Consider the following 23869-nt stretch of genomic DNA (forward strand, 5'->3'; position numbering starts at 1 on the left):
AGAATCTTCTCCAGCTTATTAAACAAGGATAGATTAAAAAAGTTGTAGGAACTTATGTATAAGGGTAGTATATGGATAGTATCACAGATATAACATTCATCCCTTGGGTGAAGTCAAAGTTCCTGTGAGGGTTTGGTCTAAGACTTGATGGAAATTTGCTCTATGTAGAGCATCCACAAAGGAAGCATGAAAAAACTTTTAAAGAGTATGTGAATCATCAGTACCTACATTTCAATACTAGAGCTATCTAAAGAGGTCTGATTACAACTGCAAAGTTATTTTAAGGTAAACTTCTACATCTTCTGAGTTCAGGTTGTATTAAATTCAAAGCATCAGCAAAAATACTGTGTTTTTCTTCTTTTGCAGAAAAAAATCCCCACATTTATTTTGCAGTGGAATGATTTTTTACCTTTTTTTCTTCGTTCATACAGCTGGATTTATTTTTCTTCTTCAAAGGGTGAAAAGAATGTATTTTGTGTATTATCTGAATGAACATCTACATGCAATGAGTTTGCAAATAGCACATTTTCAAAAGTAGACTCAAAATATGTTAATATAAATGGGCATTGAATTCTGTGTGCCAGTATATAATCTGTTTAATTTTTCTGTGTTAGGAATGGGCTAATTAATGGACAAGACAAATAGATTGTAGATGTAGTTTATGCTTTGCTATCATAAATGCATAGGATAAGCTTGTGTGGAAATGATACGCCTTAACATCCACCTGTTTGCTAGAAAATACTAAGCCTGGTAGGTGGTAGTACGCTAAGAACCTTATTTTATCCTCAGGAGAGGGATATTTGGGGACCTCTGTAGATTGCCAAAGCCTGTGCTAACTGACCTGTCATTGCTTTGGGCATCCAGATTGTTTGCAAGCTGGAAATGCTAAAATGTTGTAGTTGAGGCATATTTTTGCATAATTATGACCTCGCCCTTCCCCCCTAGAGATGATAGATATTTTCTGTTGTCCACATACATCTTTGATTATGTAGTAGCAGTAATACTTCAGTATTTGTGATTAAATTATTGTCATGTGACATTTGTAGTGCTGGTATTTGGTATGGTAAGTAACAAGTTACAGGAAACACCTTTGTCCCTTTAATAATTCTCTCTACTTTCAGCTAATTAGCATCCAAGCTATATTATGATAAACAGTTTAATTGCAGGTTTTAATTCTGTGTCTGCAAAGACTGGTTTATAGATTGGGTTTTTTTCTTTTCACAGACTAAGGTAATATTTTTGTCTCTTATGTGTATTTGCTGTACCTGAAATGAAAAGTACCAGCTTATGATTCAAACCTCGTGAATAAACAGCGGTAATGAAAATTTGTTTCTCTGCTGCTCCATGCTCTACTACACACTGCAAGTAATGCCTATAGTCTTCCCAGCAGGCATTTCAAGGATTCAACATTACTGAGATTAAAAATGAAATGTAGGGGTGTTACAGCTAACATATTTATAAATTATTGTAATGAAATCAGTTAACTGTATTTTATAGGTATGAAAAGTGTTTGCTAAATGTACATGTTAGAGAAACTGGATGATGACTATGCTCTGTCCAAGCGGTGCTTTTTGTGTATGTAATGATTGTTAATTTTGCCATGAATGGTGGCCAACTATCACAGTGTGTCTAGCACCCAGTCTGTGCAGCTTCAGGTCTCCAGAGCAGGATGTCTGAATGAAAAAAAACTGATGGGAATTAGTGCTCAGAATATTGGCATTGCAGAAATGTATGTAGCAAGGAGCAAAAGAATGACAGAGATCATTCTAACAGTTCTCAGTTATGAAGAGCCATGTTCTCTTGCCAAAATTACTTCAAAGCACTGTAAAATATGTTAATACAGATACAGCCTGTTGCCTTTAATAGGCTGCAATCTGCCCTGTCAAAGTATTACACTTTTTAAACCAACAAACTACATCACTTGTCAGTGCTTTCATGTAGTGTCTTGTTTAGTAATATCTCTGTTATCTAGACCTTTATGATAGATGACAGGGTTTTTTTCAGTACTGATTTGACTTGCATACAGTGAAAATTAGTTTTTTTCATGATTTTCCTTTTACTTGTTAGTTTTATACATTACCTTATGTCCCCCTTTTGATGACTGTGTTATAGCAAGTATATCCTGTGACCTGTACTGCATGGCTGTAGCCTTATATTTTCTACTTAAGAGAAGCTGCTGCTTACAGCATTTGTTTTCAGGTATGCTAATTTAATTGAGCCCATTATGGTCTTAACAGTATGGTGTTTTTCCTGTAAGTAACTTATGTCAGGTCCAGAATTCAGCTGGCTGCATGGTTTTACCGCAGGCACTTAGAATGCTCTAGGACACCGTAAACTCAGGTTCATCATGAGCCACAGAAAACTGGCCTCCATCTGTTGTTACTCAGATTTAGTTCACCCCAGGTTTAGTGTATTTCTTAGGTAGCTTTTACAAAGCAACTTGAGCAGATGGTCTGCTGTGGATGGTGCTGGGGGTTGGGTTTTGTATTGCAGACCACAGTGGATGAATGGCTCTCAGGACTAAAGAACAAATCTTCTGAAGAAAACTACTTAGGTTGGGAAATTTCCTGGGTTTCTAGTTCATGAGAGTGATCCTATAGCAGTACTGTGTGACTTCGCTGACTTTATCCTTTTCTTAGTGATTTATATTTCTGTGGCTACTGTATCTCTAGTAACTCTTCAGTCTTCTGAGAGTTATGTAATTTTGAAGACACTTAAATCTGTTTTTCAGGCCTTTCGAACTTGGGAGAGCAAGGAATATTTTCAGTGTAGGATTGACCAGAGAGCAAGAAGGGCCCATCAGGCTGTTTACAGGGCAAAGCCAGTCCACCAACACACAGATGAGGGTCAGTATAAGGCCAGGAGAGGAGGTGAGGGTGGGAAGTAGCCTGGAAGGCCATGCAGGGCTATGGGGAAAAGGAGGCAGCCTGTGGATTAGGGCTCAGTTACAAGGGACGTGGGTGGGCCATGCCTGCTTTGGCATCAGCCATTGCTCAGGTAAGGCCTGAGTCCTGCCAGCCAGACCTCAGAGGGAAAAGGTGATGCACTGACAAGATAAATCAATATTGAAAGTACCATAAATAACACAGTTTCACAGAACCACCAAGGTTGGAAGAGACCTCAAAGAGAATCAAGTCCAACCTGTCACCACAGACCTCATGACTAAACCATGGCACCAAGTGCCATGTCCAGTCCCCTCTTGAACACCCTCAGGGATGGTGACTGTTTCTTAATATACTGATTGGTTGTAAAAGCTGTGAAGTGTTAAAAGCATGACTACAATGGGATTATTTGCCATAAAGTCACACTTTAGTAGTTAAGATACAGTAATTGCAAAAAATAATTTAGTATAGCATTCATAACAATTACATGCAGGTTATCCAAGTTCTGTTTTGAAAATCACATTTTTTTCCAGATTATATTAATCTGGAATCAATCAATACAAAAAGAAAAGCTATGTATAAATACAAATTTGAGTAAAACTTCCAAAAGATTTTTCTGCACTGACTTTTTCCCTTCCCACATGTGCATTAGCTACAGACACCTGCTAATTAATCAAATAATGATTCAAAGGACAATGTCTTTTTTAAAGAGTTGTAGAAAACATCAATGTATGAAAAGAAGTTACAGCCAATTGCTGCAGAAATGGAATGAGTCTTGAGTTGAATTAATTGCTTTAGGCGAATTACTTACTGAATTGAGTTGCTTAAGTTTCACTTGCTACAGATCTTGATATTAGATATAGATCAGAGATGAATTTTTTTTATTATTACTGTTTTTTTTAATCTCAGAAGAGACTGTTAATAATGACTGGAGGGCTTTTTTCCCCCCTCTCTGGCATGAGAAGTAGGTTATAACTTCTCTTGAAGCTCTTACTTCCTCTTCAGGTCAGCTTAAGGAGGACTATCGCAAAGGTCTTTTCCAGCCTGGTTAATTCTATGTTGAATGGAAATTAGGTGGCAGAAACTTTAAAAGAAACTATTCTTACACAGTTTATTTGTGCTGCTAAATATAGACAATGTGACATAGACAAATACCTGAACATAGATGAATTGCAAGTACTAACTTACAGTGGTGCTGAATCTGTAGAATCTTAGTGAATACAGAGAACCTAATGAAAATTAAACTGTGGGCGCATGACTAGTGCATGCTTGCATGCCAGGATGGGTGATGGATGACTTGTTACAGTACAGTATCACCAAGGTTGGAAGAGACCTCAAAGATCATCAAGTCCAACCTGTCACCACAGACCTCATGACTAGACCATGGCACCAAGTGCCACGTCCAGTCCCCTCTTGAACACCTCCAGGGACGGTGACTCCACCACCTCCCTGGGCAGCCCATTCCAATGGCTAATGACTCTCTCGGTGAAGAACTTTCTCCTCACCTCGAGTCTAAACTTCCCCTGGTGCAGCTTGAGACTGTGTTCTCTTGTTCTGGTGTGGTTGCTAGAGAGAACAGACCAACCCCTTCCTGGCCACAACCACCCTTCAGGTAGCTGTAGAGGGCAGTGAGGTCTCCCCTGATCCTCCTCTTCTCCAGGCTAAACAATCCCAGCTCCCTCAGCCTCTCCTCATAGGGCTTGTGCTCAAGGCCTCTCCCCAGCCTTGTTGCCCTTCTCTGGACACATTCAAGTGTCTCAACGTCCTTCCTAAACTGAGGGGCCCAGAACCGGACTCAAGGTGTGGCCTAACCAGTGCTGAGTACAGGGGCAAAATGACTTCCCTGCTTCTGCTGGCCACACTATTCCTAATGCAGGCCAGGATGCCATTGGCCTTCTTTGCCACCTGGGCACACTGCTGGCTCATGCTATGTTCACGCTATGCTGTTGAGAAACACTACATGTCCCTTTGCATGGTGACTAAGCTCTTCCTAGTATGCTGCAGTTTGCCTTTACTGCAGCAAGGGCACAATGCTGACACATGTCCATGTCTAACTAAACCACATAATAGTCACTACTACATTACAGTATTTTTGTCATATATAACTCTGCATAATAAATTTCAGAAAAATCCAGTATAGAAAGTGTAGGTTAGCATCATAACCATAGGAGCCAGACTGGCTCAAATTCAGAATAATAAGAGTTAATTCAAGAAACTTAAGATTTCTCTGACTGTTTTAGTTTAAACAGGGAAGATGTACAAATGCAGAAGCGCTGCAGTATTCTGTTCTTCTATGACCTTTTCTTGAGGAACTCAAAAGTAAGTGTGAGAAAGAGAAGGCATGTGAATGATAAAGGCATGTGAAAAGGAACATTTTGCAAGGAGGCAGAAGGCTGTCATAGATCTAAGCAAAACCCTATGAGGACTTTTGAAGATGGCATCATCTCACACTTACCCTAGAAATCAAATGGACAGCTTTGCCACTCAACTGTCATAACACTGCTGAACACTCAGTTCTTACCAACATGCATCTAATTCCTCTCTGAATGCAGAAGCAGCTATAGAAGCCAACAAAATGGTGGGCATCATCAGGAAAGACACTTAGAGATCATAATTTTGACTGCATGAGACTTCTGAAGCATTCACATCTGCACCAATACTGATTTCTGGTCTCTACATCTCAAAATTAATTAGAGAATCATAGAATGATAAAATGGTTTGGGCTCGAAGAAACCATAAGCAGATCATCTAGTTACAACCCCCTGCCTTGGGCAGAGGTATCTCCTACTTGATCAAGTTTCTCGATCATTGAATCTTAAGTCTTTTCCAACTGAAAAAAATTCCAAGATTGAGTCCAACCATTACCTAACTCTACTAAGCCTGGTGCTAAACCACATCCCTTTGGCACCACACCTCTGTGTCTTTTAAACTTCTCCAGTCGGGACATACCATAGGGGAGATGTTGCAGTACCCAGGTGATACACTTTCTGTATGTGCAGTATGGGCTTAATGCAGGTAATCAATGCATTATAAACCTGACAAAGGGCTGTATCATGCACATATTCTCCAGGAAGAGAAAAGTGATGTGAGGCCTTTACTAATAGTGCAATTTAATATTGCTGCCTGTGTCATTAGTGCCGTGCCTGTGTGAATGAGATAAAGAGGTCTAGAAAGGGTCAGACATGCATTCATCTGGTTGACTGTAAACCCCAAAAGACATGCTTAAGGTAGAACAATCTATATAAAGAAAATTATATCGTAAAAAATTCCCAGACTAGTTTTGAGAAAAATCAGGTAGGTAAAAAGTTAATTCTGATTTAAGGATTGTGTGTGATACATTGTTTGAAGACAAACTGAAAATGTAAGGTTTTTCTCCATGTCTTCAGGGAGATGCATCCAGAAAGTATTTGTTCAGGTATCAGCGTATCAGTTGCTGTTGTATCTTTCTTTCAAAGAATGAGAAGAAGGCTTGTGCCTTGACTATGCTACTTTGGTATTACTAATACAAATCATTAAGAGTTTTCTGCTTGATTTTAATCCCAGGTTGTTCAGAGATCACCCCAGCATTTTTATTAAGCCTTGAAACTGACTCTCATCAGCCAATGAAATTCAGCCTAAATCCTGATCTCCCTTTTGTGTGGGTACCTGAGAGATGCACAAGGAAAACTTCTATGAAATAATGCAAATATTCCTTTATTGTGACTGTCCCTTGAATTTAGTACTATTTAGGTTCATAAGGCATCAAAAATACCGTTTTCTGAGCTTAATGATACTGCCTCAATCTTTATATTTTTTCCCCTCATTTGTTTAGGCTTAGGTTGTAAACACATTTGGGCAAAAACTACATTTTGCTGCTGACCACTGTAGTCTTATGGTTCTTAGCTAGAGATGTTACAGTAAAGGATCAATAATAAAACTTTAATTAGAACCATTCTTGATAATGTGGCTGAAAATGTGCCCATAGAAGAAGCTTAATAAGATTTGCTTGCACTCTGAAATTCCATTAAAACAAAAAAAGAAATCTGCTCAATAGATTTGCATTTAGGATGAAAGCAGAGGTGTGGGTGTTCAAATTAATACCAAAACTATATCCTTTTATTTTATTTCAATTACCATCATTCATGCTGAGCACAGCTAAGACCATAACTTCAGTTTATTCCTTTCTCCTTCACCCTGACTGGATTGGATAATTCACCTGCAATTAGAGGATTAATAGTCTTCGTCTGTGTAATCTCAGGGATGCACATGGCTATGCACAGTTTTTCTGGGTGCTCAGAAAAAGCTGCTTAGAAAATTACTTGGAGTAAAATACTGTTAGAGGTTTGCTTCATTTAGGATTTGTGGTGACCTGATGAGTTTTATAGAAGCAATAGACCTTTCCATTAGATTTATCCAAGATCCAAGGGTACAGATATTCATCTGTTCATAGAATGGTTTGGATTAGATGGGATCTTAAAGAGTACCTAGCTCTACCCCCTGCTGCCATAGGCAAGGACACCTTCCATTAGATCAGGTTTCTCAAAGACCTCTCCAGCTTCCAGTGAATGTCCACAACTCTGGACAACCTATTTCAATGCTTCACTTCCCTCACAGTGAAGGATTTTGGTATCTGTTTTCTGAAGTCACATGTTCTGGTGACTTTTAATATTAGTGTGGTGATAGATTCTGTAATAGAATAAGAGGGCTGTTGAGCTGTTAACACTTCATTGTTTGGTTTATGTGCCAAGCCATTGTATACTGGAGTGATAATAGAACATTTAGAAGTTAAACTTTTCTAGATAAATGGATACCATGTATTCAGAATATGCTGTGCTAGCCATCATATGCTAGTAACTCTGATTTTACAGAATTACATCTTTAAATACAGCTAGGATATACAATTCTATTTTGTATTTAAAGTTAAGGAAATCTGTGACTTTGAGTTTTGGGGTTTTTTTGTCTATGGAACATCTAACACTGAATTTTGCCTCACTATATTCTGTCATATGTGCTAGACTGTACTTCCAAATGCTGAGTATCTCCTGTGTAGGTTTTCATTTTGTAACTAGACATTTTTATCTTCATGTGTGGAGGAAAGAATATCTGCTTTTATGTGCATAGGGAGGTGTTGTGTCTATGAATAAAATGGTAGATGGGAAAAAAAGTAAATTACCCATGTATGAAAAATAAGCTGCTACATGGTTAGCCTGTGACCTTTTGCTTTCCTATTCAGCCTTAGATATTTCTTTCTTTATATTTTGGGTATGATGACATGCAAATAGTGGCTTTTATCTTACAGTCTTTTTGTGTAGCCACTGTATATTAGGACTTTTTTTAATCGTTATGTTTATAGCTGTAGGCACTAGAGTCTCCTGAATTGGGGACATGGGAGGAGTGAGGGACATCAAGATGCAGCTGTTACCATGACTTTGTGCTTATGAATTCTTCATTTTGAAGTTTGTCAACTTCTTCTGCAAGTTCTCAACTCACCCAAGAGATTACCTGTGGGCTCTCAGTCTGAACATGACTTTGTTAGGAATATATACATGAATGGGAATATGCATTTACTTTACATTTCCTTCAAATAAAAATTCTGCTTGTGGGAATGTGTATACATCACATCTTTTCTTTTTTTTTTTCCTTTGGTGTGCTGGTTTTATGATAGTTCTGTGGTTTTGACCTTTATTAGCTTCCCTTGTGAACTTTCTTTCTCTGTATGTAAGCTAAGTCATAGCTCTCTGATGTTTCAGTTTAATGTCTTTGTACCTGAGATCTTGTTAATGATTAATATTCAGAGATGAAAAGTGAAGTTTAATGTCTCCGTGGGTTCTAATATATATTAAACTGACAATTTAATGTGTTTCCTTTTTGACTTCTCCCCAGACCCCAGACATTTTAAAGTTTTGAGTATTGAAATATCCAGATAAGAGAAAAAGGGGACTAATAATATTAACCCTTGTAATTTTAACATTCATCAGTAAAAAGTCAGTTTTAACCGAACAGGTACTTCATAGCACTAGAGATAATGTATTTTTTTTTCTCTGTTTCTACATGGTAGTAATGGTCCTGTTTTGTGGGGAGAATTGTCTTGTAAGGGTGCCCTGGAGTTTGCCTTAAAGCTGCTGAAGCATAGCTGGATGTTGGATCTGCTGGGAAACATAAGGATATTGAGTTCAGCCTCCAGCATGGAAGGAATAAGAGTGTTTTTTGTTTATTCATAGAGACTTAGGAAAAGCAGAACGGAGACTCGCCTAAACTCTCAGCCAGAAGGCCTGGTGAGAGCCAATCTGCAGGAAGACGTAAGCCCTGCTGTAAAGAAAGTCTCCACAATGGCCAGGGTTAACCAGCACTACAGCTGTGTCTCAGTGGGAGACTGTCAAGAAGGTCTGTTCTTTTGAGTTTGCTGGAAAGCCTGCCCTCAAAGGAAGAGGTTATGGCAAAGCCGTGGCAGTTGAGCACAGTCTGTCAGTGTATTTCTCAGTGCAATACCGCAGGAGGATCACAAGTAAAAGATGCTTAGAAATAGTAACAACCAGTAACATTTTCAAACTTAAATGCTGATGTTAATAGGAGCTATGTGTGCCTGTGAAAACTGCACTGCTTAGAATAATAACAGTAAAACCAAATTTAAATGCCTAGCTATGGATATGGGGTAGCTAAAGGTGACTAAAGGTGTTCTTTTATTAACTCAAATAATGGACCTACATTGGAAAAGAATTATCTTGCATTTAAAGAAGACTTTTAAAATCTGTAGAAGTAATCTGTAGCACAAGTGGCAGAACAAGAGGACACAGTCTCAAGCTGTGCCAGGGGAAGTTTAGGCTTGAGGTGAGGAGAATGTTCCTCACAGAAAGATTAATTGGCCTTTGGAATGGGCTGTCCAGGGAGGTAGTGGAGTCACCGTCCCTGGAGGTGTTCAAAAAGGTATTGGACGTGGCACTTGAAGCCATGGTTTAGTTGTCATGAGGTGTTAGGTAATAGGTAGGACTTGATGATCTCTGAGGTCTCTTCCAACCTGGTTGATTCTATGATTCTATGATAGCCTCTTCCACGAAAAGAACTCTGATAGTTGGTTTTAATACCAGTCTGGTTTGTTGGGGGTTTGTGGGTTTGCTTTTTGTTTTTGTTTTAAGAAGGATTTTTATATTTTAAATCTTTCCACATAGTGTATAGCTCAAGACCTGTCCATTTGGTGTCTTTATAGCACAGGGGAAAAAAAGTCTGAGAAAAAGTGAAGGTCAAATCTCTGAAGCTACATTTGAGTGTCAGTAGCTTACCCTGTTCAATGATGTGTAACCTTCAATTCCTACCAAAAGAATAGGATACAAGGAATTAGAAATTAAAACTCAGTGTATCAATCAAAGTTGTTCACCTTAGTTGTGAATGCTACTCACATTCTGGGTGTTGATAAAATTAGATTTAATTAATCACAGCACTCCATTTAGTGAAATACACTGTGATTGGGTTTGTAATTGAAAACTATTGGCATAAAATGGAAAAGTCATCTTAAATGGCATTAGACCAAGAAGGTCTTCTGTTTGTCCAATTATTTTTGGTTCAGAGGTGAAGAATTAGGTCAGTGTTTGAATTAGAAATATTTCATTAAACATTCTCAAAGTCTTCCCTCCTTCCATTTTCCCACATGGGAAGAGTTTCTGTGCCTATCTGAATTCTGTAATTATGCTCTCACTGCTAGGGATAAAATCAGGCACAAGCAGAAGTGCAAGACCTTAGTAGTGGTGATTTTAAGTTTGTGAATCCCATTGATCTTTAGTACCTTTTTCAGATTTTTTATATAATTTGATCTTGATGGCCATAGTTATGAATAAATATTTCAGTTACCTGTTCACTTTAAAAGAATTCACTGCTGCCTCACAAAATAGTGTGAGGTTGGGTTGGAAGTATGAAGTATATGAATGCACAGCATGGGTATGTTAGGCTTTTCTATTATCAGAGAAGCGAAAAGCAAGCCACAATAAAATCATTTATCTTTCTAATCTTCAGAAAATAGTCACCTCCAGGTATTTGTCTTTGTTCTTTGTTTCTTGTTGATTTGTTCAAGGATTTGTAATACAAAGTGTATGCTCACTATTCTTAGTCTTACTCAATTTTTAACAAAGTATTGTTCTCTTCAAAGTTTCCTATACTCCCAGGGTCAGCAACAAGAGCTGAGAAGGGGCTGTAAAAATAAGAGCATTTAGTCAAGAGGATAAAATAGTTTTAATTTCCATGAAATGTATCTTCTGGAAAGGAAATACATTGTTCCCATCCTTAGTGAAAAGAGAAAAGAAATAAAAGGCTTAAATTATGGCAAGTAATGCAGGTTAGATGAAAGGGGAACTTTTCTAATTGAAGGAATAATGAAGTACATAAGTAGAGGGCCTTGAGAGATTTCAGTCTGCTATTGGAGGTCTGCAAGGGCAGATTGGAGGCAGTGATTTAGGCATACCAGGTTCTGATTTGAGGTGGAGTCAGGTTATGTCGCAGAGGACCTTCCAGATAGTTTTTTATGACTCTGTGACTGATTATTAATTTTCACACAATAAAACATGGCTTAAAACTTTATGTAGTACTAAATTTATTTATGCTGTTTCAACAAAAATGGGTATGACAGGGCAGCAAGAGGAGCTGCCATATCTTAGTATTAAGATTCTGCAAAACTGCTTTGGTATTAATTAAACTGTTCTTGCAATTAACTGGGTTCAGTTAAAGGAGAGCAAAGTCTATTATCTTTTAGTATGGTAAGGTATTAATTATATACTTGTGTTATTGTTCAGTTGGTAGAAAGTAAGTGAAAACCTTTTTCTCATATGAGAGGAGCACACTAAATATTATTTTGTCAAATCTCCCTCGATTTATTTTTAGCAAATCACCTATAAAAAGGTATTTGTGTGGGAATAGCTTGACTTAAAAACAAGAAGAAAACAAAAATTAAAATTACTGTTAAAATGAGATTGAGAAGGGAATGAAGAAAATAACAAACCACAACCAACCAAAACCCTCAAAAAAACTAAACCAATTCATTAATAGCAGGAAAGAGGGTTATAGTGTAATCTGAGTTTTACGTAAAGAAGTGAAACAGTTTGAGGCTCATAGCTTAGTACCTTGGCAGGTTTTCTTAAAGTAGATGACTTCTCATATCATTGTCTGTCACATGTAGAATCATCAAAAATTTTAGTTCCTTTAGTTCCAAACTTCATCATGCTGAATCACTAATAAGACTGCCTTTGGCCTCAGTAAACATGCATTGAATGCACAAAACCCACACAAATTGTCATGCTTCGAAAGACCTTGTAAGAGGTCTCCTTTATCAGCTTCTTATTGTCTTAAGAAGGCTAGAGAAGAATGTAAACTTTCAGACATGTTTAATCAGCTTTCTTTTTGCAGCAGTCTTTAGAGATTATTTGAAAATCTCTTACATAATGGAAATTGCTATCCAGTGCCTGCATAAGGAAAGAATTATTTGGGTGATCAATACATATGCTGCAGCATCATAAGCCTGCTGATAAGAGTTGGTAGTTGCATTTTGGCAATCTGGTTTGACTGAAGGTCATCTGTAAATTGCAGGATAATAGTTCTCTTCCAATGCAGGTTCATTTCTTTAGGTATAACTAATATTTTGTTTTCTTCAATCCAGTGTAATGTGAACAGCAGATTCCCAAATAGGGTGCTAATTAGGCATGTAGTTGGTGTATTTTAATACCAATTCTTGAGCTGATGGATGTTTTTGCAGAAAGCTAATATGAACAGCATTACTTTCTGCAGGTTGTTGGGGTGGGTTGTGGGGTTTTGTTTGTTTTGGGGGGTTTTTTGTGTTTGTTTGTTTTCATTTTTTGGGGGGTTTTGTTGTAGTTTTCAGTAGAGTTTACTTTTTAATACATAGTCTGGAATATTTATAAACACATCAGTACTATGTGCCACTCAGTAAGACAGTAAAGTGTTTGTCCTCCATATGGGCATTGCCAAAAGCTAGAGTGTTCTGCAAATCAGTGCCTTTGGAATACAGATTCTGTACTGTTGTGGATACTGTTTAAACAAATTGGTGTTTTCCTTCTGCTGTTTGTAAAAAATGTTCAATTGCATAAAATACAAAGTGTCTGTGTTTCACCTGTATGCAGAGGTTGTTTCATGCTATGGTAACTTGTCTGCAGCAATTAGCATGTAAAGGTTGTTAAAGTCCTCATTAAGAGATCTATTACTTTTCTATGGTAACAATTAAAAAATGTGCTCATAGAAGTATATTGGCTTTTATAAATATTCTGAGAGGCCAAATTAAGCTTTACCTTACACTGCAGTCAAAAATATGGAATAGGTTATCTCATTGCTGCAGAAACTGATTTTTTTGTAGCACACTTTTTATTTAGCATTTAAATGTGCTAAGTAGCAAGTTTGAAGTTAGTTTCTGTTTGTTGCATCAGTGGTATCAGATTTGCTGCAAAACTGTTATTAGCTGTTACCAGGTTATCAGCTGTTATCAGATTTGAAGAATGTTACATTAATGAAGATAATGATTTTTTTTTATCAGTAAAAGGTGCACTAAAGGAGAAAAAAACCCCAAAACAAACCATTTAATGCATCTGAAATTGTTTTTGTCTCATGCAACAAGTAGTATGTTGAAATTTTCTTATTAGTGATAACCTAACTGTAGTGATCATTCTGTACTGTTTATGTTTTCAGTTCTTTGCAACCATTATCTAAGGGATGATGTGCTTCTATTAAAAGAAATTACTTTAGAAGTAAATTAGCATAATAAAGAATTATTGTTAATCATCACTGAAGGTGATTATCAAGGTGATAAACTATTTCCAGTTTAAAACACCTGACACTTGAATCCTACAAAAGCAGTTTTGATCTTGAGTTGATGCAGTGGCCAATATGAAACATTTATGATTCTTACATAGTGAAAATCTAAATACATTATTCTGCAGTTGAGGAAAAATGGGTATATCTGAAACATATATATATGTATACAGACATAGCAACATCATGTCTTTGTTATTCATCCTTGCAATATTGCAAACTGCAGGTAGTAAAAAAGTTAATCGGTTTACAAACCTGTGATGGTTTAGCCCACCCACACCAACAAAAAGCTCAGCTGAAACCCAGTCGGAGAAGTGAATGAAGCTGTATTTTACAAGCAATAAGGCTTAGTACTAAACTGTCACAAACCCATAAATAGATTTCTTCTGCTTTATTTTGTTGTGGTCTTTTTAAAATTAATTTTTAAAAAGCAGCAAAATTCTGACAGGATGATTCATTACCGTGGACACAGGGTTGGGTTTTAGTTTCAGGGTTATGTCAGGTTTTTGAATTTCATTTTATGGAGAAGAGAAGGTCTGTTTATATAAAAGAACATACTTAAAATTTCCTATGACTATATGACACATGGTTAAAACCCCCTAGAAACCTATGATATAATAAATTCTTTCAAGAGTTACCCACAGTGATTGTTCATATTGTTCATTGGAAGAGTCTTATGGAGACCTTTTGTTGATTCAAGAACCAAGCGATAGCCATGTTGGCAAAAATCATGCTGAGTTTCTTCAAACAATTTCCGTGTGTTTTGATATAAAAAATAATATCTGAAATGGATAGTCATTAAAAATATGCAGCATAAGTACAATATAGAGTATAATTTTATAACTTGCCAAAAATGAGTAGCCAAGTATGGATGCAGGCTCGTTTACAAACTTTGTTACTGGCAAAGCACTTTGGAGCTGAAGAAGAGCTGGAGAGGCAGCATACTTTATATGTGGCTTAGTTCGTTTAGATCTGTAATGGGCATTTATGTTATTTGAGTTAGCTCTCTTTTCACCAAGTTGGAACTGAGACAATTGAGAATAAAATACTAAGTCAAGATTGGTTTAGGTATTCTAGCCATTGAGCAAATCTGTCAGCAGCTTACACCAGCAGGTGGGAACTGCTTACTCAGAGGAATGTTTTTGTATTAGTTCTTCAGTTTAGAATCTGCCTCCTGTCCCATAGTCAGTTGAAATTGTGTCATTTAGCAATCCTTGAATGATGGCTGTTAGCCTTACACCAATGTATATTAGTAAACATCTGTAGTTTTCTGTGATTTTATGTGATAAATCACAACTTCCCAGCATGCAAATGCGTCCTTACAGAGTTCTCATTAACCCAGTGCTCAAGCACTCATATACTGTGTCAGTAGGAAATTGTAATGTTTTTAAAACTCATATTTTCATTTGGGGGGGGGGCTTCTTCCTTTTTTTTTTTTAATGATAGAACTGTAGTGCAGCAATAATAGCTTTTATACCTGTCTATAACAGTCTCAGTAATGAAATGCTTGGGGAGCTTGGCATTTTCCAAATAACAGTATTAACAGCTTTAATTTGGAATTGATGGCATGATACTACTGCGTTGTCTGTGATATTCTAGAAACTAAATGCTAAGAAAGGCTGAAATGTGTGTTTTGAAAATGAAATAACCTTGAGTCATTCTGATGTCGTAGACTAAATCAAGTGCTGCCCTTTTTTTGATATGCTGGGCTAATTATTTCTACTAATGTAAATGTCAGTACAATGAACACTTATTTGCTGTGGCATAACAAATAAATGGCACAGGAAGTCTGAGCATATGAAGAAATTCATCATGTCCTCAACTCTATTATATTGCTTCATGCCAAGAGTTTAGAAAACAAGCTTCATATTTTTGAATATGTTTTAAAAGTACTTAAAGTAAAAATAAAGTTTTAAGGCAGTAATTATATCTTCATATAGTCTTATTTTAATTCTGTTTGAAAGATTTAGAGCTTTAAACCTCCTTCTACCTTCTCTTGATAGCAAACAGTAGTTTGCTATATTTCATTGAACAATCTCTGTTTCATCCTCAGTGTCTTCCAACCTAATGAGGACTTCCAGATTTAGAATAGATTTAAAGTATATGAGAGGGTGATGCTGTAGGATGAGGTCTTCCCAGTGTCCCTATGGCTCTCTCATCCCTCCACTTCCCAGGCGTCTCTTGTATGTTGCCGAAGGCCCTCTGTAATGTAATAGGCAACAGTTTGGGCAGGTAGTGGATGGCCAGCAGGACTGACTGGAAATGTCCATGAATGCCATTGAGAGGCGGGTGTCCCAATGGGCAGGATAGTGCAGCCCATTTGTCAAAACCTGCCACTGCAGCCATTGCTCCTTTCCTAGAGGGACAGCATCCCAGAGAAGGACTCGGAGAAGCATGTAGCCTCAGGGTTCAAAACCATTGTGTGGTATTTTACAGGCTGTGCCATGCTCGATGGCAACTTCACAGGTTTTTAAGGACTGCATTGTACTTGTTCACTCTTCAAATCTCAATTACAAACTTGTTAGGTTTTTTAACCTACAGGAAAGGAGGACCCACACAGGGGATATTCAGAGCTAATACATGAAGGTACAGATATGATATTGTGTGCTTTGGATTTAATACATTTTTCCATAGATAAAACTGCTTTGTATCCAGGGGAAATAATACTTTGTTTGTCATCTCTAATGTCCTTAGCCAGTAACTACCCCAGAATGGATTTTGCTTATGTGTGGGAGTGGGAGAGCACTTGGTTTCTGATTTCGAAGCTAATATTCTACTCTGACAGTCTTGTGATAAAATTTAGCATAAAAAGGGGATGTCTTTTCAAATTAGTTGTTTTCATGACTGTACAACACTTTAGGAAGAAGCTTCATGAGAATATCTTCCTATGCTTGCAATAAAAACAGAACAGGAATCTGGGAAATGGACATCACAGTATCACGGTATAACTAAGGTTGGAAGAGACCTCGAGGATCATCGAGTCCAACCTGTCTCCACAGACCTCATGACTAAACCATGGCACCAAGTGCCACATCCAATCCCCTCTTGAACACCTCCAGGGACGGTGACTCCACCACCTCCCTGGGCAGCCCATTCCAATGACGAATGACTCTCTCGGTGAAGAACTTTCTCCTCACCTCGAGCCTAAACTTCCCCTGACACAGCTTGAGACTGTGTCCCCTTGTTCTGGTGCTGGTTGCCTGGGAGAAGATAGCAGTATCACAGTATGACTAAGGTTGGAAGAGACCTCGAGGATCATTGAGTCCAACCTGACATGTTGTGATCTTGCACCTGAATTTTAATAGATATGTAGAGGTGTATCCAGTGACACCACTTTTTGATTCTGATAAAGGAAAAAATTAATTGCTACTCATGTTCTAGGTTTTATTAATTATTGTCTTGTTTGGTAAGAGCAGTTGGTCAGAGCCTAGATTGCTCAGAGTTAATTGTATTCAGGGGATGGGGAAAAAAATAGTGAATTTTCTGTTTTACACAAGACTGTTTACAAACACTATACAGAACCTTTTATTTCAAAATCGAAGGGGAATCAAATAGTGGTTGTTATTATGTTTCTTTTGACACATCTGTGAAGGTGTCTAATCTCAGTACTTCCTTAGCACTTTTCTTTCCTATGTGCATTTTTGCCTGAGCAGGAGCAAGTGTTTATATGCTGGAGAAGATTATTTCCTAAAATTCACTAAACAATCTGAGCTTGTTATGCCAATCAGTATATGATGTTTCATTAATGCAGTGTTTTATTGTATATTGGTGCTCAGTAAAATAGCCCTAGAGCTAGTGAGCAAATCCTCAGACTCAAAGTGAATCTGTAATTATCTTTTCATTTTTTTTTAGAAAGGTGCATTTCCATTGATATATCATCTTCCTTTGCATGAGTCCCCTCTAATTGTCTGCCTCCGCAGAGTGAAATTAAAAATAAATGAGTTATTCAATGAAAGCACTTGTTTCTGAGTTCGAGCCTTCAAATGTCACAGCAGAGACATTTTTCTCCCCTCTGAGGGATCTAATAGTCTGTGAGTGAGTTTTTGATAATTGTGCTGTTTCTTGAGCTTATCATATTCTCTGTAATTGAACCAGATGTTGAGTCTTCTCTAGAGGAGAAGTCTTCAGAGTCTGTGCGGTACTATATCAGTCTTGCATCCCATAAGGTTTGAGGTTAATGTGAAAATGAAATAGTGAGGCAGATGCTGTATGTAATGTTGCTGTAGGTGTGTAATCCCTGCTGGACCCAAACACTTAAAAATGTACAACTCACAGGTACATACGACACGTAACGAATGGTTGGATGATAAATTGTTGTAGAATTTTTTTGACAGCCAGTCAAAATCCCACTCTTTGTATGCAGAGTGATATTTGCGGTTGCAGTGCTTCAATTATAAATATAGTTCTTGAGTTCAAAAAGTCTAAGGGCTGTACAGGCAAACTACACTGTTTTTGGGTGTCTTAGAAAAATATTTTGGAGGGGAAAACCCTGAGTATGTTTTGCCTAATCAGCTATGCTATTTTCTCATTCCTATTTGATGTAGCAGTACAGAATACATACTATAAGCATTGGTTTTATGTTAGGTTGAGAACACTCTGGGTGTTCCTAGGCCTTCTCTTTTCTCATACTGTGGTTTTCACTGGAAGGAAGTTCTGCTGCATATGTTCATAGAACTATTTTGATTGGAAAAGACTTTTAAGATCATCAAGTTTGACCATTATCTAACTCTATGAAGTCTGGTGCTAAGCCGTGTCCCTTTGCACACCTATGCTTTTAAAGACCTCCAAGGATGGGGATTCAACTATGAGGAGAGGCTAAGGGAGCTGGGGTTGCTTAGCCTGGAGAAGAGGAGACTCAGGGGTGACCTTATTGCTGTCTACAACTACCTGAAGGGGGGTTGTAGACAGGCAGAGGTTGGTGTCTTCTCCCAGGCAGCCAGTACCAGGACAAGAGGACACAGTCTCAGGCTGCGCCAGGGGAGGTTTAGGCTGGAGGTTAGGAGGAAGTTTTACACAGAGAGAGTGATTGCCCATTGGAATGGGCTGCCCAAGGAGGTGGTGGAGTCACCATCATTGGAGGTGTTCAGGAGGAGACTTGACAGGATGCTTGGTTGCATGGTTTAGTTGGTTGGATGGTGTTGGATGATAGGTTGGACACAATGATCTTGAAGGTCTCTTCCGGTCTGGTCTGGTCTGGTCTGGACTGGTCTATTCTATTCTATTCTATTCTATTCTATTCTATTCTATTCTATTCCTGGGGAGGCCATGCCAGTGTTTGATAACCCTTTCAGCCAAGACATTTCTTCTAATATCCAATCTAAACTTTCTCTAGGGCAACTTGAGGCCATGTCATCTTGTCCTGTAACCTCTAGAATACTCGGTCTCCCATTATGTATGTCTCAGTAATTTGTTTAGCCATAAATTAATGATCATTGATAAGATGGAACACAAATTATTTTGATTATTTTTTAAATATCTAAACCAAATTTGTGTTGAAGTCTAGGTATATTATAGCATGAATTTAATCATTCTTAATCTGGCTACTCATGCATCAAGCCTAAAATGAGGAATTGCTTTTGTTGGTTTCTTTTCTCTGTATGCAGCTTGGTTAATGTTATTTCAGTTCAGCCCTTCACCTTATGGTTAAGTATGTGTTCAGCCAAAATTCAGAATCATGATCTGTTGCACATTCCATCTTCTGGAGTGACTTCACAGTTCACCTACTTGGAACTTTCTGAGACTTTCTGGGTTGTCTTATATGTATTTACCAATAGCAACACTATGTTGGGTTTCATTATCTAACCATTACACCAGATAGTCATAGCCTGTGTATAACAAAACCAGAGTTTTAGTTGCATGGAAAATAGTGTAAATTATCAATATATCCAAAACGACAGAGAACTGAGAAAGACAAATGAAGAGTATGTAGGGAGAAGACAAGGCTAGAATAAGACTATTAAATGTTTGGGGTTTTTTGTTTGTTTGTTTTTTCCCTCTGGTGTGGTTTGTTTGGGTTTTTTGTTTGTTTGTGGTTGTTTGTTTGTTTGTTTTGTTCACTTTCCAGCCAGAGATGCTTTTTAAGTGGGGGCTGTTCCACTCATTATCATCTGGAAAAAGAAGGCATTTGAGAATGAATATAATTTTACAGTGGAGCCTTTTAACAGTTTTAAAATGTTTCAGAAACTATGTTTTAAAGTCTTAAAAAATGCAGTTTGTTTACCCTAAGGCAGAAGTGAAATGGAGGAACTGGTTTTCTCAAGTGCTTTCATATCTTAGGCAATACAGCAAGATGAGAAAAAAGGAAAAGAATGAAAAAATTAAACCCTTCAGTCACTGACAAAAGAGATCTGGAGGAGCTGAAGGCAGCTCCGATTTCTTCAGAGATAAAGAATTTTCACTGCAAAACACTTGTACTTCCTGAGAGTTTGGCTGTAAAACTGTACATTCCTTCCTAAGCTCTGTTTCATGCTCACTTCAGAAGTAAAACTAGTGTTTACACCGCATGAGTTTCATGAAGTCCAGTCCTTCTGAGGGCCACAATGTTCTTTCCCCATTGAGATTACACTGTCTGAATAACACTCTTAGGAAGCCACTTGCAAGGGCATTGTATTAATTTCCCTCTAAACTGAAAGGATGTTAGAGGTGAAATATGGTATTGATTTATTTTAACAGTACGTATTTTTCTGGGAGAGATATAAGGCATTTATTAAAACTAAAACCAACAACAACAACAAAACAAAACCATAAAAAAAAACAACCAACCAAAAAACCCCCAAGCAACCCACCCCCAAAACCAAACTAGCACTCTAAACAAAACCCTCAATCATTAAACAAGGACTTACGATCACATCAACCCTGTGTTTTCGGTTTGTTCCCTCTTTCTTTTTAGGGCAATGTAACCCTTCTAGAATATGAGCTACAGCAAGACTTCAGCTTGTATGGTATTTGGATTTATATTTATCCTTTTGCTAGATTCATTTTAGTTAACTACATTGAGCTTGCTAGAGAGCTCTCTGATACATTAGACTTTTAAATGTTCTCAGATAAAATAACTAGTAATTAATATTTTTTAAGAGTAATTACATCAAAATGCAAACAGAAAACAGGAAACCAACTGTAAACTCTGCTATTCAGCTTTCTTTCAGTGTGCTGCAGTGTGCTGGGTTATCCTGGTTTTGTTAGCTTTGATGGTATTGAATTTTGCGGATCAAGTGATTCACGCCATCTGTGACACACATTGACAAGGAATAGAAGTCTAATTGAAGCCTGTTTGACTGAGCCTGACTTTCTAAAGAGCCAAACAGAGTGATGATTTTAGGAATTTGGGCTCGAGAATAATGGTTAATGCTGTTGCAGCCATCATTCTACCTTATGCTTCTGACTGTAAGAACCAGCATTATTTGAACTCAAGAATCATTGAAATTAATGAGATCATTTCAACAATGTGAAAGGTTGGCTGTTTTGATGACATGAAGTAGTTTTATCAGGGTTTCTTCAGTTTCAGATGTGAACCTGTGACTTATATTAGAACATGGCAACTGATTGTTTTCTTGAAATACATGCGCAAAATAATGGTGGGATGAATATGCACTGGGATGCATCCTGGTGATAGGTAACATGTTATGATTAATATTGAAATGAAAAGAAGTGGGTCATGCTAGCAAAATGTCATATGTTCTTCTCAGTAATTTAGGAACTTATTGGAGAGCACTGCACTGTCAACTGAATATTCAGCATTCTCAGAAATATCAGGTGACCCAAGGCAGAGATTCTCTGCGTGGATCTTTGTCAGCCAGAGTATCTAGCATCCTTTGCTTGGAAGTAAACTGTCACACCTGACATTCCTCAGTTTTGCTTACAAACCTGATCCCTGATTTCAAGGATGACTTAACTACCAGATCCACGTCATGTAGCTTTGGCAAACATTGTCCTAAAAAAAACCCCCACACAAACAAACAAACCAACCCAAACAACCAAAAAAAAACACCAACCCAAAAAACCCCACAAACAGGTGAAAATGCTAGGACAGCTTTACTTGGATTCATGAAGCATCATCCAGATTTGTACTGCCAATAAAGTAAAGTCATACTTCATTTTACAAGAATGAGTCGAGTGCAAGAATGACTCCAGCATTCATTGGCTTCACATATTTAATGCATTAAGAGTGCCACTCCTAGAAATGTGTAAGATTTTGGAAGAGCTTCTGTATTTTCTAGTAGAAGGCTGAATAAATGTTGCTTCCCTGGAACTGCTTTTCAAGTGTGTTTTGATATACCCTTTGATAACAGCCCTTGTAACTGCATTGTACATTTGCTCTTTGTTCTGAACAATTTACTAGTTCAAACCTAGAATTAACAGAGCTAGTGTTTCATGTTATTCCTAAGCAGCAATGAATCATTTCCTCACTTCCTTCATAGATATAGTTGATCACCTTCTCATCTAACCCCCAAGTTAAAGGGGGCCATTTAAAGGTGCTGAGTGACTGTAACTCCAATTTTGAGCAAGTGATAGTTGAAGATAAAAATCAAGAGGCTTCATAAGTTGAAGGTCAAGCACTGTTGAAACATTTTTGGAATCTTTTTGGTTTTAGTGTTCCATCTGATTTCTGTGAGCTTCTTACCAAGCATTCATAGCAAGGCACTGTTGGAAAGAGAAGTGTTAAGCCTGAGTTGTTTGACATACTTCAATTAATTGTTTGCCACAAACTAAATTTATGGTTTTCTCCCACTCTTTAGAAAAATAGCTTGATTTACCCCAGAAAGGTTTCAATGTTTGCACTGGATGAAGTGAATATTTTATTTGCTTGTGCCATGTTATAAATGTTCTTCTGTAATAATGCAAACCATATATGTATGTATATATTTGTTTGCTTGTTTACTGTTTTCACAGACGCTTCCTTTGGGGCTGGGAGACGGACAGCTTTTTACCTGGACTGATGGCTTGAAAAGGAAAGACTGGCATGATTATGAAAGCATTCAGAAAGATGCTATGCGTTCAGGTATACATAAGTTCAGAGCAAATTTAAGTAATTTATTTGTTCTTTCTCCATATAGTTATTTTTTAAATCAGTTATAAAGTATTGCTAACAGCCTTTTTTTGATGGCATCATGTCACAAACACAGAATGTCATGAACTGAGGGGTCAGACCAAGCACAAATACATTATCTCTGAAAATAGCCAAGTAAAAATAGTATGTTTCATGCCAATAGCTATATAATTAATATACAAGGAAATGAGTGAAAATAATACTTAGTCCTGTTTTTTCATGCTGAAGTCAGTTGTTATGCTGTCATCAAATACAAGCAAAAGTCTTGTCTTCAAAAGGGACGTGTGTTACAACTGAAGCTGAGTTGTTCTTAAATCAGTAGATTTACTGAGTCCAGTACCTGTAACTGCCAAGAACATCCAAGGTTTTGTAAGAAACAAACTTTGACCCTTTTCCTATTAATGAATTCAAATCCTTTTCATGTCATTCTGACAGTCTAAAATTATTTGAAAATTGAAGCAAATTCTATTTGCAGATACACTGAAGGACACTTTATTACACTGAGTAAAGTCATTTTAATATACATTGATGTGCTTATGCCATATGTGCAAAGAAAGGTTTGTATTTTATTTTCTGTCATCAGAGCTAGACCAGATTTGAGTCTTTGCCTTATAATATAATTTGCAACCATTCAGCATAAGATAAATGAAGTTAAAAGGAAGGAAATGAAACAGCAGTTGAATTGCACCTTAATCAGTGTCTGAAAGTCATATTTTAGAAAGGCAATTCTACTCTTATAAAATAAATTATGCTATCTTGACCCCAGTCAGAAGACAGCCAACACCTTCCCCCAAAATAACTATAATTGAATGTAGTTGACAGATTCATAAGACTTAGAAGTACTTAATTTTGCAGAGGCCTATCTAACCCAGTAAAATATTCAATATTTTATAACCTTTTTTTTTCTTTCTCTTGAATCTTTTTTATCGTTAGCTAAAATTATCCTTCCCACATGTGCTTAGGAGGGAAAAAAGTGAGGAGGGGATGAAGTTATTCTAGGGAATTTTAATTGTGTTCCGAATTTCTAAGAGTAAGTGCCGAAGATCGAAGAGAGACTGGACAGAATAGAAACAGAATGTATGTAGAGACTATTACATATTAGCTGGTTAGAAGGAACCTTTGTGAGGGATGTGCACTATGCTTCAGTGGTGTACTTCTGGTT

General features: G+C 37.4%; 1 protein-coding gene across 2 annotated transcripts in view; it reads left to right on the plus strand.

Moving 5' to 3' along the window:
* GALNTL6 (polypeptide N-acetylgalactosaminyltransferase like 6) overlaps positions 1-23869 on the plus strand; it is a 423107-nt gene that overhangs the window by 134293 nt on the left and 264945 nt on the right. For both annotated transcript variants that reach the window (XM_009900801.2, XM_054166080.1), the window contains one exon: positions 22551-22659. In XM_009900801.2, coding sequence (XP_009899103.1) covers positions 22551-22659 — 109 coding nt within the window. The remainder of the gene's footprint in view (positions 1-22550; positions 22660-23869) is intronic.

This window comes from Dryobates pubescens, chromosome 1 (assembly GCF_014839835.1).
Source record: "Dryobates pubescens isolate bDryPub1 chromosome 1, bDryPub1.pri, whole genome shotgun sequence".
Taxonomy (NCBI): domain Eukaryota; kingdom Metazoa; phylum Chordata; class Aves; order Piciformes; family Picidae; genus Dryobates; species Dryobates pubescens.